This window comes from Phytophthora infestans, genomic scaffold (genome assembly GCF_000142945.1).
Source record: "Phytophthora infestans T30-4 supercont1.115 genomic scaffold, whole genome shotgun sequence".
NCBI lineage: Eukaryota > Oomycota > Peronosporomycetes > Peronosporales > Peronosporaceae > Phytophthora > Phytophthora infestans.
The window spans coordinates 48,423-65,183 of record NW_003303644.1 but is presented as its reverse complement, the minus strand read 5'-3'; the positions used below and the strand labels follow the sequence as shown (position 1 = coordinate 65,183).

The following is a 16,761-nucleotide window of genomic DNA, read 5'->3' as shown; positions in this document are numbered from 1 at the left end:
AGTCATCGTTCCACTTGCTACGGCATTTCTCGAGAGACTACGTAGTTTTTCGATCTCGGGACAGTTGGTTCACGCCATGACCCGATTGTCGACAGAAGAAACACTCCGCGGGTCGGCGATCTCCAAATCGATTCCCACTCGTTCTCCTAGGCAAACTACACTCCATGGAGTAGTGACCAAGTTGGTGACAGCGATTACACAGCCCTCTCGCGCGAGGACACGTCTCTCGACCACACCCTTTTCGTTCGCAGCGTCCGCACACCACTTCTCCTTCCGCGGTACGAGTGTCGGGGCCCATACAAATGTTGGGAGGCCCCAGTTCAGCACTCAATCCGCCGTTAGAAGGACTAGTCGGTTTCTGATCATTCAGAGTCACTGCACCTATGTATCCATCGCTCGTTCCAAAATGTTTTTGCACGCTCCGATTTAGTAGTTGCAATTCCTGAAGTACTTGTAACTCCGTCGAGGGTACATTCTTCGTGCTCAGAGGCTTCATTCCAACCTCGCGAAATTCATCGTCCTCTTCGATAGGCAGGTGAAGATTCTTGAACAACAGAATACGACAGGCTTGCTCAATAGACCCAATCATGCTACTGTTCAGCACCGCTCGCATCTGCTTGTTCCTTATTCCCTCAAGGAAGAACTCGTACCTCATGCGGGGTTCGGGTAAGTTCAGCGCGTCGCATATCGTCTCGAGTCGATCGCCCCATTCCTCGGCAGACTCGCCTCGTTTCCTAGCTGCCGTCTTAAGGCGGGTCCAGGTTTGGGCCGGAGTCAGGCAAACGAACCGGTTGTGAAATCTGGAACGGCGACTCAAAGTTATGGATTCTCGAGTTGTACCACCATTCTTGTCCCTTTTTGCCCTTCAGGCACTGTTCGAAAGCCGTCAAGCGCAGTTGATCGTCCAAGACCATCATACACTTCTCGAACGAGCGCCAAAACGCGGCAGCTCGTTCACTCGAGGCCGTGTCCGAATAAAATGGAACGATCACCTTGACTGCGTTCCTCAATTCGTTCGGAATTCCCACCATCGGAGCGAGCCCTCGGCCATAGTCATGCGGCTCACGTCCCGCATATTAGGCCATGGGAGCAGTTGGGTGAGGCGTCGCATATTTCGGGTATCGTTCTCGGTCAGACCCGAGACACGTTTCTACTGAGCCTCGGGTCTCCTTCGTGACCTTGGAACGATCTTTCGTCGATGAGGCTTCGTTCCCCAATTCAGCGTTCTCTCCGTTCACGTTCCGGTCGGCATTGCAGGCGTAGTCATAGGCGTGGACGGGTAAGTAGGAGGCATCTCAATCGGGTTCCAGTCCGGCGGTAACATCGGACCATACGGATTCGAGGACGAGTATTGTCTCGGCGTGCCATACGCTCCGCTTCCTTCGTACGTTCGGGGTGCTCGGTCGGAAGCCTTCTCATACAAAGGGATAGGAGACGAGGGTCCGCCGGTTCGAACTTCAGGGTTTGACCGATACACGGTATCTCCTCTCGCGGGACTACGGGTTCCACTCCTCGGGGACTCCAGCAGTCGATCTAACTCGTTCATCGAGTGTCGAGGCAGAGCCTCCAACTCTATTGACCCTTGGCCTTTCGACGAAGGGGGTTGAGCCCCTACAGACACACTTGACATAGCCATTTGCTGCATGGCCTGGCCGATGGTGTTGACGATAAAGGCTTGAAGAGCCGGGTCCACCTTCGCCGTCCCTTCACTCGTAGGCGTCGTTCCGTCCCTCGCAGGGATCGTTCCAAAATTCGTGGGCGTCGTTCCTCGGTTCGTCGGCATCGCGTTTGGACTAGCAGGAGTCGTTCCACGGCGTACCGTCGTGGTAGGCGCTTGCAAAGTCGCACTTGACGCCCAGTGACGTTCCACTCTGCTCAACGGTCCAGCTTGGAAGTTAGTCGTACTTCGAACGCGCGACCAAGATGCAGGAACGTCGCTCTCATACAGTCCTCCAACATCCTCTTCCTGCAAGTTTTCAGCTGTCGCCGCCGAGGGCGCCTCCCGCTTAGTCTCAACCACGTGAGTTAGCGATGGTCGGGACGGATCCAGCGAGAACGACACTCCCCTCCACGTTCCAGAACACGTCGTCTCGGTCTCTCTTGCCTCTCGTGACCGCGCCTGCTCCTCTCTGGGAGTCGGTCGATCTTATAGAGTCCCGAGGAGCGCTTGGAAGCTGGCTCTGCCCTGGGGTGTCCCCAACATCGTCATGAACATTCTTCGGTTCTCCTCGGCTCGTGGTGACGCTCCAAACAAGCTTTCGTCGTCCTCCTGGGCCGCTCGTTCCCTCAGCCCTTCTACCGCTCGTTCCGTTCGGATCTCAGCCGTCTCTTTGGATTCACCATGCGTTCGGGGATTCACTTCGCCGCCTCCCCCTTTCGCAGCTGGGGCGTCCGCGATCTGGTCCTCGTCAGCATTCGCCACGATCCGTGCGAGGCGCTGCTCTTCGTCCTCTATTGGATCGTTCCAGTTTAGGGAGCTCATCTCGTCCCGGCTCCCTCGCACCTTCGCCCGAGTACTTCGACGCTAAGGTATTCCAAGCGGCTCTCTCCGCTTCTTCTCTATTACGTTCCTACGAAAATTGGCTAGAAGATACCCTGCTTCTCCACCAAATTGTCGCGGTCTCCTTCTCTTGTCGGGGTCGTGTATCTTGTGAAAGCCGACGTAGGAACTTAGACGTATTAGATGTGTAAAATATACTTGTTTCGTATTTGTTTTTCTTGAGCACTTCTCGTAAAAGAAGGAAATTCACGACTGAGAGCTCTCTCCCCAGCCCTCTAACTTGCCAAAGTACCTCCTACCAACACCAGTATCTCTAGTTGTCGTTCGTAAACCGAGTCAGCGTACCACTGACTAAACTCCTTCGTTCCATTTTAGACTAGGGACGAGGTAGTCGGCGACGGGGAACGAGACTGATCGGGCCTGACACTCTTCTTACGCCGCTCGCTAAATTGCCGTAGGCAGTCGTCCCGAATAGCGAGTCCTTCCTCTAGCCGAAGACCGTGACATGTTCGAGTTCGCTAGCATGTTGTTCGTGGTGTGACAGTAAACGCAACGATCGCGTACTGTACATATGGCATGCAACGTTCGTACCCATATTTTCGGTGATTGTAAACGCGATGGCGCTGAGCTGTGTTCATACTCGCAGGTGACGCGAGCAAGGGGGCGTGTCGAAGGAGGCCTTCCATTCTTACGCTTGCGTCTATTCTAGGAGTAGATAAGATGTTGAGGCCATTCATATATTTATAATGTATGTAGGATCGGTGAGGTCGATGTGCTTAGCGGTTAGAGGTGAACACCACTTCCAGACTTTCCCCTTTCCAAGCACTGTCGACCAGATCCTGGAGCTTTTGGTCCCGCCATCCAGCGTGCTAGCGTGCCCGTGGAAACGTCTAATATCCAATACGCTGGGTAATATAATGCATGTACATGTGCTAAGGCTACATAAAGCTATTTTGTGGTCGGGCCGTGAAGGAAGTGGCCTACGAGACCAATTAGGGTGGTTACACTGCGTGTGCAATACGGGAGGCTCGTACAGAGTAATAGAGAACTGGGGTTGCTTGGAGCTATTTTGGTCTGGAGCTATTTTGGTCTGGAGCTATTTGGAGATGCTCCAAGAGGCAGCTCCAACTCCAAAAAATTGAACTGTAGCTTAGGCGAGAGTAAAATCGAGATATCACTGTACTCCTTATTAAATCTCAGATGTATCACTCCACGCGGTTGGACGTCAAGGTAGACGATCTGAAGGTGCTCATAGCGGCCATGCTTGCGCTTGGGTTGGACTTCGGTGAAGTGCTTCATCATCTGGCTCGATTCATGTGCATGCGAGCCATCAACGACCGCGTTCCTGTCGTGTCCATAACATTTTGCTTGGCCGGAATCAGTCCAGCACTATGTAAGTGCCGGCTTCGGTTCTTACCGGATGAGATCGAGGAGTTAGACGTCGCTTTGAGGCTACCAGACACGATCTACTGCCGTCGTTAAAGAGCTCTCTGAAACGTTTGCCTCTGCCTGCGCCCTCGTAGTTGCCTGCTTCTTTGTTGCTGGTTCTGCGTCTTGAACTCCTTCTGCAGAAGAACATTTTGTAGCCCTCGTGGGCGGTCGGAATGGCGCTCGAACTTTAGAGAGACTGTGTGCTGCCTTGTGCTCCATGGTGCTGCCGAGTGCGGAATGCGCAGTGGAGTGCGGAATGCGCAGTGGAGTGCGGAGTGCGGAATCCAATGGAAACCAGGCCATCTTCAACGCGCTTTAGTGCATAAGATCATAGAGGGTCCTGGTGTTTTGCTCCTTGGAGCAAACCGCTCGCTGAAATACTCATTGTGCTTCGCTTTTTGGAGCAAAGGGTTACGATGTACAATTCGGGCGCCTTAAGCACGAAAAATAGCTCCATAAGCTCCAGCAACTACAGTTTTCTAATTGCACTACGAAGATCATTTTTGCGCATTTGTTGGTAGATGCTCTAAGGGCTTTGACAAAAAAGGTATGTTGTGCGACCTTGGTGCAACATGGGTGTGAAAGGGCAAGACCGTTTCAACTCTAGGCAACACAAAGGGAAGGAGAAACTCCGAGAAGTTGTTGCATGAATTGCAATGGAGTCTAGCAGTCCTTCAGATGTGGATGTTCTGGATGGTGGGTATGTTTGGCTTAAACCAAATAGAAGTTGTAGATCACGAGACATTTGCTACTGATATCCATATAGACCTACTGCGTGATGTGGACGGCGAGGACGACCTGGCTTTGCAAGAACCAGCTCCAATGGGGTATTTCTCGCCGCTGTCGAGTGATGTGGTGGTTCAAGCGGTTCTTGATTTAGCATCGAGCGCAGACAATGAAGACGCATCTGAACGATCGAGAGAAACAAACGAGAATGAGGCAGCTATCCCAACCGAAGAAGAACAACTGAAATCTTCACAGAAACTTATTCAAAACGAAGAGAAAGTCGTAAATGATGCGGAAGAGCACGAACTTCCGGTACAAGTCGAAGCCAGGGACGACGAAGCTGATACTGAAGTGGACGAAAGTCTCGATGTCGCTGTAGTCTCCACTCCGAATACCGACTTTGGGCAAAATGAGGCAATGGATACTGAAGTGGAAAGTCCGGAAATGCTTCCACCTCCTCAAGTTCAAGAAGAAGTTAATGAAGCATTAAAAATCGCTCTGCCTCCACCAGCACCAACTTGTGTTCCTGTCATTGTTGGCTCCATTAATACTGTTGAGGACGACAACGACGATTCAGATGATTCTCAGGATGAAGATGAAGGCGAAACATCTCAATTACGACCCCCGTTACAGCTAGGTGGTCCAGAAGATGACGATGAAGATGTGCTGGAGGTTGACGCAACGGTAATTGGTAGTCTTCATATTGAAGAAAAAGAGCGCGGGTCTAAGGAAGAGAGCAGCTCTGATGCAGATAAAAACGCACTTCTGAAGGCACCCCCGAGCAGCAAAGATGATGGCCCAAGCGCGATTGACCTTTCATTTAGTGGAGAAGTTTGTGTTGCCCACGTTGCGACACTGGAGCCCGGCAGCCCGTTCTCCGACATCCACAGAATCGCTGGGGGCTCTAACGCTGGCAAACTCCTTTCTGACGCAACATTTGGAATTTCGTACCAGAGCCTGCGAAAGATAATGGATGAGCCTGGCGCTGATGAAGACGAGGGTAAATATACGCTTCCCAGTGGTCCAGCTTTCCCGGATGAACGAGAATTTGAGAAGGAGATGGAGCTTACAAGCGACGTTTCCTTTCTCCGTTGCTACAACTGGGGCGAGTCCCAGTAAAACTATTGGTACCGCAGAGGACGATGAATTTGCGTTTGATGTGAACCTCGAGAACGATTTGAGTGTGCTGTCGGAAGTTTCTATAAAAGCGCGCAGAGAATCGCTCGAGGTAAAAAAGCGAAAGGAGGAGGAAGAGCTTCTGAAGGAACTCAAGCGGGCAACGGACGAAGAGAAGAAGCTCAATGAAAGCGACCAAGCTATGGACTCCACGCAGCCTGATGCGACAGCATATAAAGACGCTGATGCACTGTCGCTCGCTGAGCTCCACAGCATCTACAAACGAGGTCTGGGAGACCAAGAAGTTCTTATGGACGAAGAAAAAAAGAACAGTACGGAAGCTGAATCAAGTCGCTCGTCTGTCATGGGAAGGATTTTTAGCCCAATATCAGGAAAGACTGAAACTATAATAGAGGAAGCTGATGACGAGGATAGTGAGGGGGAGGAAAAGGCACACAACGATGGAAGAGAGGCGAGCGTTGCTTGTGATAACGCACCAGATACGAAGGCCACTTCCGAAAAACGTGATGTCGATGAGTCGGCGGAGTGGAGGGAAATCAAACTGGTGCAACACAGACAATCTCAGTCTGCAAACGCTGGCGACAGCCCAGAAACAGCGATAGTATCGTACACTGAAGCAGCAAAGTACTACGCCGAGACTCCAGATGTCATGCAGCACAGAGACATCATTGTCTCGGAAGATTTCAGTCGTGGCTCGTGTATGAAATGCCTATCGCGTCCTCGTCTCACTTTCCCCGGTGCAATCGACGAGCGTGATCGCGTCTTTTGCATTGCCGCGACTGCGTTCGACGCTCACAATGAGATTGTGGTTGGGATATTACAAACTATCTACAAAAAACTCACGAAAAATACACGGGACGTTCTCCTGATCGGAAGACACTGGGAAGACATTGGATTTCAGGGATCTGACCCCTCGACGGACTTGCGTGGATGCGGCGTGCTCTCACTGCTTCAAATTCTCAACTTGGTCGAGACTTTTCGTGATCTTGCTCTTCGATTTCACGCTCTTTCGCAACATCCAACACGCCACTTCCCCTTTGCCTGTGTGCTTATCAATATAACACTGCAATGTGTTGTGGCATTGCGGAGTGGAGCTCTATATCCCGAATGCAACAAGCAATCGAGTGTGTTGGTCGGAATGAACAGGGTAAGAACTGTAAGTCTCGAGTTACTTATGTGTGGGTGTGTCTTTACGTGAGTTGTTATTGCGGTGACATATTCCAGATGTATGTTGCACTCGCTTCCCAGCTTCACGATGCGATACAATCTCGATCCGACGAGATTCCTGTCGTCTTGAAAGATATTCTAGACCGAGGCCGATCCAACCCCATCAAAGTTATTGGCGAGGCCTTCGATGGCGACTCGCTGCGTCCATCTCGACCTGCTGAAGTCATTGTCCCATCCAAATTGAAGGCGTCCGACCGCAAGGTGCTTGACAACAACCTCGAGTTCACCGAGATTGGGCTGCAGGCTGTCGATGAAAAGGAATAAATCGCTCACTCTAGCAGCTGAGCAGTATAATAAAAAAATGAGCAGTATAGTTTGTGGTGCTCATACACAGGTTGGAAGATATTATGATAAATAAGGTTCGTCGCGGGACTCTTGCACCATGTGCCGAATCTTAAGTATCCGTGTTGCTGAATCAGTTCGCGCTAGTGAAGGAGATGGTAAAGCCCTATGAGACGGAAGAGGGCAACGTGAGCTTGCTGGAGATTCCGTATACGACGGTGGGGGTACAGGGTTGAGCCTGTATGATAAAACGTTTCGGAATGAGATCACATTTCTTTTGTGTCGCTCATCAATTCTTACCGATTGCCCAAACGGGAGGTTGAGTCGTTTGCTTTGTTGAGTATGGTCTCCATTCTTCCGACTGCCTCCTATAGAGCAGTAGATAACACAATCAGTTTTTGTCTCAAGTTGCACAGCATTGAAATATTTACCTGGTCTTCTAGTGTTTTTTTCTAACTCATATGAAGTTCATGCAAATCTCTAAGTGGTGGTGGTGGCTTAGCATCAGCAACTTTTCTCCGGTCGTCGTCAATGAGATCTTTTTCCATTTCGAGACAGCCCTGCGAATCAGATCATCCCTCACTCACTAGCTGATGAAATAAGAGGCAAGCTCAAATACCAATACCTGAATAAAATCGATGTCCTCGAGAAGCAGTTGGCGCTCCTCATTTAATGCCTCGCGTAAGTCTTCCTTGATTCCGTCGATTTCATCAAGGTTTAAGCGCTGGTGCATCTGCATCATCATGTAAGCATCATTACTGAAATAACAATCACTGTATCCAAGCATCAGCCTCACCTCTGGGCTCTCAAACAACGCAGCAATCGACGAGAGTGAAATTGTCGAGCCTCGGGATACTGGTCGCTGAGAGTTGGAAGTCATTGGACGCTTACTGCTTGCCGTTCGGGGGCGAAGGATAACCCCGTCTGCCTGATCGCTTGAGCCTGGTCTAGGTGATGTATCCTCCATTTTAGGTGTCATCGGCGATCGATGGTTGTAGGGATTAGACTTATCATCGGTTGATAGCACGTAGTCTAGCACCTCCGCGGCTTTAGAAGACTGAATAGTGACAGCACACGAGTGGCCGACCATGTCTGCAGCCATTAGTTTTAACTTTTCGATCAGTAAAGTACGCCCAGGGGGCTCGGGGATACGAGGCCGCTTTGCTAGAGCACCCTGTCGTTGAATACCGTGGTCAGTGTTAGCCAAAAGTTATGGTATTATCCACCGAAATCGCACCCGGATGTCATCATTTTGCTGCTGAAATTCGGCCAAGACCTGGACTAACACCGCAAGTTCCTGACGTAAATCCTGCCGAAGCCCATCAATTTTAATGATACAGTCTGCCTAATTCCTTGCAACGAAGACAAGTTTAAACCTCGTTTCCTTCGATCAGGTGGCTTCCGATGGCCCTTTCGCAGCTCATCTTCTTCTGTCGCGCGCACATTGATCTTCAACTCATCCCAAAGCAGCTGGCGGGATCTGGAAGTAGTCGCTCGCGACCACCTCCGTACGCACCATTTCGATGGCGTGGCTATTTCGACGGGTCACAATAATAAAATACTTCAGTATAATTTTAGAACACACGTTTCAAATCCTATTTAAAAGATCACGTTGAAGTTTGACCATCATTCTATCAGAGTGAATGTTCAACTTCAAGTTACACCCTTTCGTTTTAATAAATAGTACTCGTGGTCTTCTCCGCGTCGTCCGATCGGACGCGGACATGCATTGGCTGGTGAGCCCAAACCGCTCCGCCTATTGGCTTCACATCCTGGTCAAGTACTCGACCACACACAGCGACGCAAAAGTTTCCCTCCGACAGAAACACACACTGAACCTCGTGGAACTTAGCACTTCGATCCGTCGGGTCATCCCATCGGACGTGGGTCTTCAATAGTCCCACAACCATCACTTGGTCACTGTTCTCAAAGCCATCGTCTTCCTCTGTAACTCGCACCTCAACCTCCACACCTGATACTGACTGCTCTCCGGTGATTTCTGCTCGCTGGATTGTGACAGTAATGGGAACATATTGGAACAGTTTGGTCTCCAACACCCGATGTCCGACAGTTAAATGGGTCATTTGGAAGAAACTCAACGGATGAAGTGACAAGCTCCGATATCTTCCGTGCTTGGGCTTGCTCACACCTCCATTCTGCTCTTCACGTGCCACAGCTGACGCGACCTCCTCGAGTGGAGATTGAACCTTGAAGCTGATTGGCGGTATCAAAAGCTCAAGTGTCATCTGCTCCTGCTCAGCACTCGATCCGACATGGACGCCCTCACAGAGCAGACGTCCCCGTGTTCCGAAATACGTTTCCCACTCCATCTCTAGCAGATCATTCAGCACATCGACCAAGCAGGGAAACGCCTGCAAGCGCGGAGCTTCGACCACAAACCGGCGCGAGCATTGGCGACCAATCTCCGCCTCACAGATGGCATCTCCGCTGTCGTCAAGGTCACGGCGCAGTCGGAATCGGAAGGTTGTTTCAGTCGGATTAACGACCTGGACCAGGACGGCACAATACAAATGGTCCGTTGTCACCGCCTCTGCGTTGCCTCCCTCTATTCGGCATTTCGGAAAATGTTCCGAGCTGCACGGTAGTACCGCCACCGCCTGAAGCATGAGCGACGGTAGTGGCAGCAGCTGCAATGTCAGCTTAGCCTCTCGATAAAAGACAGCATCCACCGAGGTGCCAGTCTCATCAGCATATACAAAACTCCACTCAATCTGGATATCCTCATCCATCGCCTCCTGTTGTCCGTAAAGGGATACGTCGAAAGGAATACTCACAAAGTCGCCGCTTGTTAGCGGGAGTGGGGACGACACCACTTTGCCACATCTCAGTGCAAGAGCTTTCGTCTCGATTTTTCCGATTGGAGACGCACCAGCTCTACCGTTGACACTGCTACCATCTGTTGTCGACGGTAAGTTATTGAAAACCACACATGTTTTCTTCTCTGCACGACGATGTTGAAGCGTGACCGCCAGTCTGTAGTTGGTGATAGGGCGGTTGCCAGTGCTACGAGCACGAAGCATACAGCGTCTTGTCTCGGAAGCAAGTATCGCCATCTGCATCTTAGAGGTTGCCAGTTCTGCTGCAGCCCTCTTCCCATCCAATAGCGCCATTGTTCCATGCTCTCGAAGAGAAAGTGAAACCACTGGCAACTCACCTACAACGCGGACATTGACAGGGTCTCGTAGGTAGAAGGAAGTCTGGATGTTGAGGGCCTTGATGAAGCAGCCGCGAACATGGAATGTCCCCACTTTCAGCGGTTGAAGCCCCAGCACCACCGTCTTGCGTTTCTGATATGGTTCTAACGTGAAAAAGCATGGATAGCACTCGATATATCCATCTTTTGTAGCTGTGCTGGTGCTGTGGTCATTCTCAGCGAATGTGACCCACGCTTTCACTTCCTGAAGCTTAACAGCGACCCCCGTTGGGTTGGATAAGGTCAATTGAAGCTCAATTCGCTCGTGAACTGGAAATCCCCTTTCGTACATCGCGGGCGCGTCCTCACTGTCGTCCTCTTCTCCACTATCTCCAGTCTTCCGCTTCATCTTCTTCTTCTCGAATGGAGAATAGAAGAAATCGGATTTGACCGATAGTTGACCAGACGCTGACTGCACTCCAAACATCTCGAGAGCAGTCTCTCTGGGGAAAAAAGGATGCTGCGAGTTGCAACTTGAGCGCAACTTTAGTTTATCCACGTGGAGGAAGGTAGGCAGCTTTGTTTGCTCACTTGGACGCAGCGCTGTGCAGACCGCCTCCAGAATTTTCAGCAGATTTCGTTCAACCATGGCAATCTCTGCCCTTGATCGTAAATTCCACACTAAGCCAGCTGCTGTGACTGCTCCAGCAGCATCAGTCTCCCCTTCGTTCCTACCCAGAACTCGAGAACTCTTGGACCCACCGTCTCCGTTAACGCCAAACTCCTTTCCATCATGTTGTGTACGATCTTCTGTGCCGCTTGCGCGGCTTGTCAGGGCTCCATTGAGCTGGTGATGTGCATGAGAAAACGGAGTAAACGCTGGCGATGCCTTAGTAGAAATCGCATTCACCGCAGCGGAAAATTGCTGTCTTGGCGTCGCTAGGATTCGAGGTGTGTTGGTCAGCGTTAACTGTAAAGAAGCCGCTGCATTGGACATGGTGGTTGATGGAGAATTGATAAAGTTGCGTCTCACTCTCGTGTCAATACCTGGCGGGGGAGAGGAATACACGCTACTCCTTGCATGAAGACCTGCTGCTGTCCTTTCGATGGGAGGATGAGCCACACGAAGAGAAGTAGCAGGGTGTTGGAGATGGTCCACTAGCAGCGGTGAGGACTGAGAAGGGTCCACAGATGCGATGGAATCACACCACACCAGCATTTCTAGCAGCTCAAGGCAGTATTTCCCGACGAGTAATGCGTCTCCCAGCATCCTTGCAATGGTCAGGAGCTGTCGTAGTACATGGAAGCGTATGATCAGCCAGGAATTATCCAGAGTAGTTGTAGAGTTGAATGATTCCTTCCTCCTGTTCCTTCGATATTGAGTTGTGACTTCCCATGGCAACTCGTCTCTCCGGTCTAGGATACCCAACCGTTCCGCCGCAGCACGCTCCAGAAAGAGAGCAGCCTCCAAGTCTCTTTGTCGCTGAGGCCCTTTCGTCACACTGGAAGGTGATAGCAACAGCTTTAACTGCGCGTCTACATTGGGTGCATTCCTGGCTAGCAGCAGAGACGCGGCTTCGTGCAGAAAGAGAGCCACACGACGACGATGACCCACAGTCTCTAGCATTCGACTCGTCTGGATCAAAAACTCGACTTGGCGTTGCGGCTGAAGCTCTGGAAACAGCATCAGTCCTCTCTCTAATACGTCCCATAGTAATCGCTTGATCCATACACTTTCTGACAACTTTGCTTCTCCTGTCATTGACGTGCGTGTCAATGTCGAAGTCGCCACATCGACGTAATACCACCCGAGATTCTCAATTAGAAGGCTTTCCAGCTCTGTTGTGCCTGCTTTGGCGTAGAATGCGACGGCTTCTGACGCCTTTTCCACTAATTCAGCCGAGAATCTGCTCTGTACGTCTGTGTATAGACAAAAAACGTATCCTTCTAGTGCAGCTGCCAGCCATAAAGCGTCTCCCGAGGCGCCTCCACTGCGTCGTTCTTCTTCTCGTAACATTTCTATTGCTACAATGTAATGATCCATCGCGTCTGAGATGCAACTCGCGAGTACACTGTAGTCTCCCAGTAGTTTTTCTCGACGTGCCAAGTGCCGTTTCCGTCGTCGATTCCGCGGGTCGAATGCAGAAACTCCAGCAGCCAACGGCGGCGGTATGGAGGAAAATGACGAGTTAGACGAGCGAGAGGACGGACTGGAAGCTGAACTGAATGTTGTAGTATCTCGGGAAAGGACTAGAGGGGACGACACCGAATGTTGAATGGTTTGCGTCTGTTGTGGCTCCACGTTGACGTCTAATAAGACACTGGCGAGGTCTCCCCCCTTTATTATCCCACTCGCAGCAGCAGAGGACGTGGCTGACCTAATAGCGCTCTCCAAAGCCATAAGGATGTTGACAGCTAGTGTGTCCATAACGACCTGTAAATGGAGAGTCACGGTGGACTCTCCTGTGCCTTCAAGTTCGTGGTGGACTGGGAACATGACGAGGTCATTGAGTCCCTCACACTCGCTGGATGTGGCGACTTCAAACGTGTGCTCGAATGCGAAAAGTTTGTGCATGAGAAGCGCCGGAAATCGTCGCACTGACGCCTCGAACTGCGCGTGAGCAGCTTGTAATCCTCCGCTGAGCGTGAGTGATGGGCTGTGGCAAACGCCCAATGCGCCGATGACGCGACGACTCACATGTACATCTTCTCCGTCGCATGATTCGACGTGCTCGGCAGTTGAAACGAAGTGGAAGCGTAGTGAGCCCTTGCCAGTCCAGTCCAGACCGCGGAACGGAGACAACTCGGCTGCGTAGCCCCCAGGACGCGTGAGGCTGCGCAGCGGTAGCTCGCTGTGGGTCTGCAGCAGGCGCGCGTAGGATGTGAACAAGTCTGACGGGATGCCGCCCACGGGGACCAGGTACACGAGGAACTCTGCCGGCCGCTTCCATCGCGGCGGCGCGGCGTTGGTCATAGATGCTTTGCGACTTTTGTGAACAGAGGCGTAGGTTCATGTAGGTTTACATTGTCTAAACTAGTGTCAACTGCTTATACTGTAGATGCGTTGTGACCAGGCGGCGCGGCGTTGGTCATAGATGCTTTGCGACTTTTGTGAACAGAGGCGTAGGTACATGTAGGTTTACATTGTCTAAACTAGTGTCAACTGCTTATACTGTACTGTAGATGCGTTGTGACCAGGCGGCGCGGCGTTGGTCATAGATGCTTTGCGACTTTTGTGAACAGAGGCGTAGGTACATGTAGGTTTACATTGTCTAAACTAGTGTCAACTGACTGTAGATCAGTATTTTGCTTCGCCAGGAATAGATAGTACTATAGTACTATTACTATTACTAAAGTAACCAGTACTTTTGATTCTACTGTTACTATTGTATCCAGTAACCCAGGTTACAGTTTCGCCAGTACTGTCGAGTTACTGGTGAGTTAATATCGAGATCCAGACGGGCACCTGACAATCCTCCATTTTGGCCACCGCTATGGATCACAATTTGGATGCAAGACGGCTTGCTCACTGCTTGGCACAATACCTCTCTCGCTTCTCGTCCTCTTTGTCGCACGATTGCGCCATTCGTTGTGTGACAGGGTCACACAGCACCTTGCGCTAGAGGAAGCTAGCTTCCGAGAGTATACAAACTCTCAGTGAACGGCAGTTCACAGGCCCCCTCTTTATCAAAAGAGAGCGAAGTGACCTATTTATGGTAATGTAAACTGAGTATATTTATAGGTGGATAAAGCTTGGGTTTAATACAAACTATAAGTCACCTATAGAAATGCAATGTCATTAACCAATGGTTGGCTTTGGACGACCTTGGTACCTTGTACCAAATATCCCGAAGTATGACGTGTCACACTTCATGTAACCAGGGTACACTCAGGGCTACGTACCCCGTTACATCCTCCTCCACTTAGGTTCGGTTTACCGACCGATCAGAATGAAGAAGTGTTCGTCACAAACTTTCATTCTCAAAGTCGAAAACCATCGACTTGGCCGCGCGAGCGCGCCGGAGGCTCACTTCACAGTTAACGCCTCGAGCAGCAGTCTGTGCGCTTTTCTTCTAGGTCTCTACTTCGACCATTTACTATGCCTCGTGGCACTGCAAAGAGCGGTGCGAAGACACGCTCCAAGGCTGCTGCCGGAAGGCGCAAGCCAAGAGCACTAAGCCTCACGGCAAAGGCTCGGCACTCAAGGAGGCTACTCAGGTGGCCTCCGAGGCAATCGGTTCCTCGGGTGACGCGGCTGTGGGCAAGCGAGCAAGCAAGCGCCGCAGTCCGTCGCCCTCGGCCTCAGACAATCGTAGGACCCCTCGGTTCGTGAAACGTGAGTTCAACTCTGGCAGTGAGGACGAAGCCGAGTCTGAGAGCACGCACGATGCTCCTGCGGGCTCTGTGGGAGGGCACAGCCAAGTGCCCAGTGAGCACAAGGATGACAGCGTGCAGTCGCTCGCTAGTGATCAAGGTGATCACAGCCCCAGGCCGTCTGTGCGCTCTGAGAGTCCGGCCGTCAAGGCTAAGGGCACTCCTAAAGCCGGTGGCGATGAGGAAGAGAATCTTTGCAAACGTCTCTCGCTTGCCGAGGGTCTTGCGCGTGCTAAGGCCTCTAAAAGCCGAAGGCGCCAAGCCCTCTAAGAAGCGTATGGCTTCTAAGTCCCCACTCCGCGAGGAGAAGGAGACTCGACACTCTCATCGGGGCCTCTTCGACTCCTCGGATAAAGAGGAGGAGAAGGAGGAGGAAGAGGAGGAGGAGGGTGCTATCTCTGGTGTTGGAAATCCCACGTGAACTCTAGCTACAGATGTAGTTAGGATGTTCCCACAACAATACGTCTACTAGGATAGTAAACGATCGTTCGGGCGGACCTGAGGACCCCAGTTCTGCCCTTGCACCGGGACAAACTGGACCTTGTAAACTACTTATATAGGCCAACCAGTAAAATAAGAACACGCTACTAGCACGAGCAAAGCTAGCAGGTGTTTTGAATCCTCGTGGTCCCAACAGCGGAAGGGTACCAGGCACGGGTAAGCCTTTTACGAGATCACCGAGTGTTCAACACTCGGTTGGAAGAAATAAAAGGGAGGCAATTCAAGCACTCCCAGTCGTGCAAATAGGCAACAATAAGCCGTCACGTAAAACCTCCCGATAGTAATCGGCCAATACACAAAGTCTCTTGGCCTTGCCGGATGAACCCTCGCTACAGAGCTTCGAGTTCACCGACAGGCATAACACACTCAAACAAGCTTGACCTGACGCTTACCTTGAAGCCGGACGTCGCTCTGTGTGCTTGAGTGGAAATTCTGTTCTGTTTTTATGTTTACCCTTTCGGGTCTATTCCTAATAAGAAGTCCTAATTAAGTATACAAATATCAAGTGAACAATTGTCCGTTATGGATCTTCTTGCACGCCAAGCGTCGTCTGCACCGTCGCATGAGTATCTTTTAACGGCTCGCGCCTTGTCCCAGACGGTGAACGTGTCTTCCAAGGGTCGCTGAGTCTTCCGCGAACTCATCCCAACCGCCACCGAGGGTTCGTACCGTAGATGGTCAGTTCTTGGCCGCAGAATGCGAACGACCAGTCCAATATTAATAATAAGGACAGCCTGGATTAAGTGACATCTGGGCCGTATCCAATAGTCGCTGAGTGTTTGGAAGTGACGCTGTCGAGTCTCTTGCACCTTAAAATCACGTTACATCACGAGACCGAGGGTTCGTCGCTTGAACAACTTGAGCGGTGTCGCATCTGTGTCGACGGGCGATTATCCGCAACATTGGAGAAATGACTACGCCACAACTGCCCCTGTCGCAATGGAAGCCACGGTGCTGGTGCCCGTTGTGACATTTCTTCATTCTCCAATTTACCATCCAGTCACTGGATGGCCAAGCGCCTTAATCGGGCCGATAATCACGCCCTCCAGCGTCTTCAACCTCGCCGACGACATGATCATGAACAGTGGGAGGTAAGTCAGCTCATCTTCCTCTTGAAACTTTGGTACCTTGCTCATCACCATGTATCCTTAGTCTTTTTTTTACAGGGGGCGACACCGAGGTTCGAACAGCCCTCAGCCTGCCCCACTCGTTTCAACTGCAGCGTCATCAGCGGGACTTCTTGTCGTAGCTGAATCCACGGAGATGGCTCCTGCTGATCCGTCTGTGTCTGCTGGTGGTCCTCCACCCCTCACCGAGGATTCGTTGCGCGCCATGCTGGCTGAGAGTACGGACGCATCCGTCCATCACATGATGACGTCGATTATTTCGTACTTGACCGCGATGGCTCGCCATCAAGTGCAGCTCAACG

The 16,761-nt window shown here is 51.2% G+C and overlaps 3 protein-coding genes across 3 annotated transcripts; 1 reads left to right on the top strand and 2 right to left on the bottom strand.

Moving 5' to 3' along the window:
- Window positions 1-3,700: 3,700 nt before the first annotated feature.
- PITG_19764 (uncharacterized protein) lies at window positions 3,701-7,285 on the top strand (the record flags this gene model as incomplete). Its single annotated transcript, XM_002895959.1, has 6 exons — window positions 3,701-3,774; window positions 4,453-4,478; window positions 4,698-5,341; window positions 5,685-6,105; window positions 6,187-6,492; window positions 7,104-7,285. 6 exons carry the CDS (start codon window positions 3,701-3,703, stop codon window positions 7,283-7,285), a joined length of 1,653 nt encoding a protein of 550 aa, XP_002896005.1.
- A 470-nt stretch (window positions 7,286-7,755) lies between these two features.
- Window positions 7,756-8,393, bottom strand: PITG_19763 (uncharacterized protein; the record flags this gene model as incomplete). The annotated part of the gene is made up of 3 exons (XM_002895958.1): window positions 7,756-7,863; window positions 7,929-8,036; window positions 8,100-8,393. The coding sequence occupies 3 exons, from the start codon at window positions 8,391-8,393 to the stop codon at window positions 7,756-7,758; spliced, it is 510 nt and encodes a 169-aa protein (XP_002896004.1).
- Window positions 8,394-8,976: 583 nt separating this feature from the next.
- On the bottom strand, window positions 8,977-13,431 carry PITG_19762 (uncharacterized protein; the record flags this gene model as incomplete). Its single annotated transcript, XM_002895957.1, has 2 exons — window positions 8,977-10,220; window positions 10,479-13,431. The coding sequence occupies 2 exons, from the start codon at window positions 13,429-13,431 to the stop codon at window positions 8,977-8,979; spliced, it is 4,197 nt and encodes a 1,398-aa protein (XP_002896003.1).
- Between the last annotated feature and the right edge of the window lie 3,330 nt (window positions 13,432-16,761).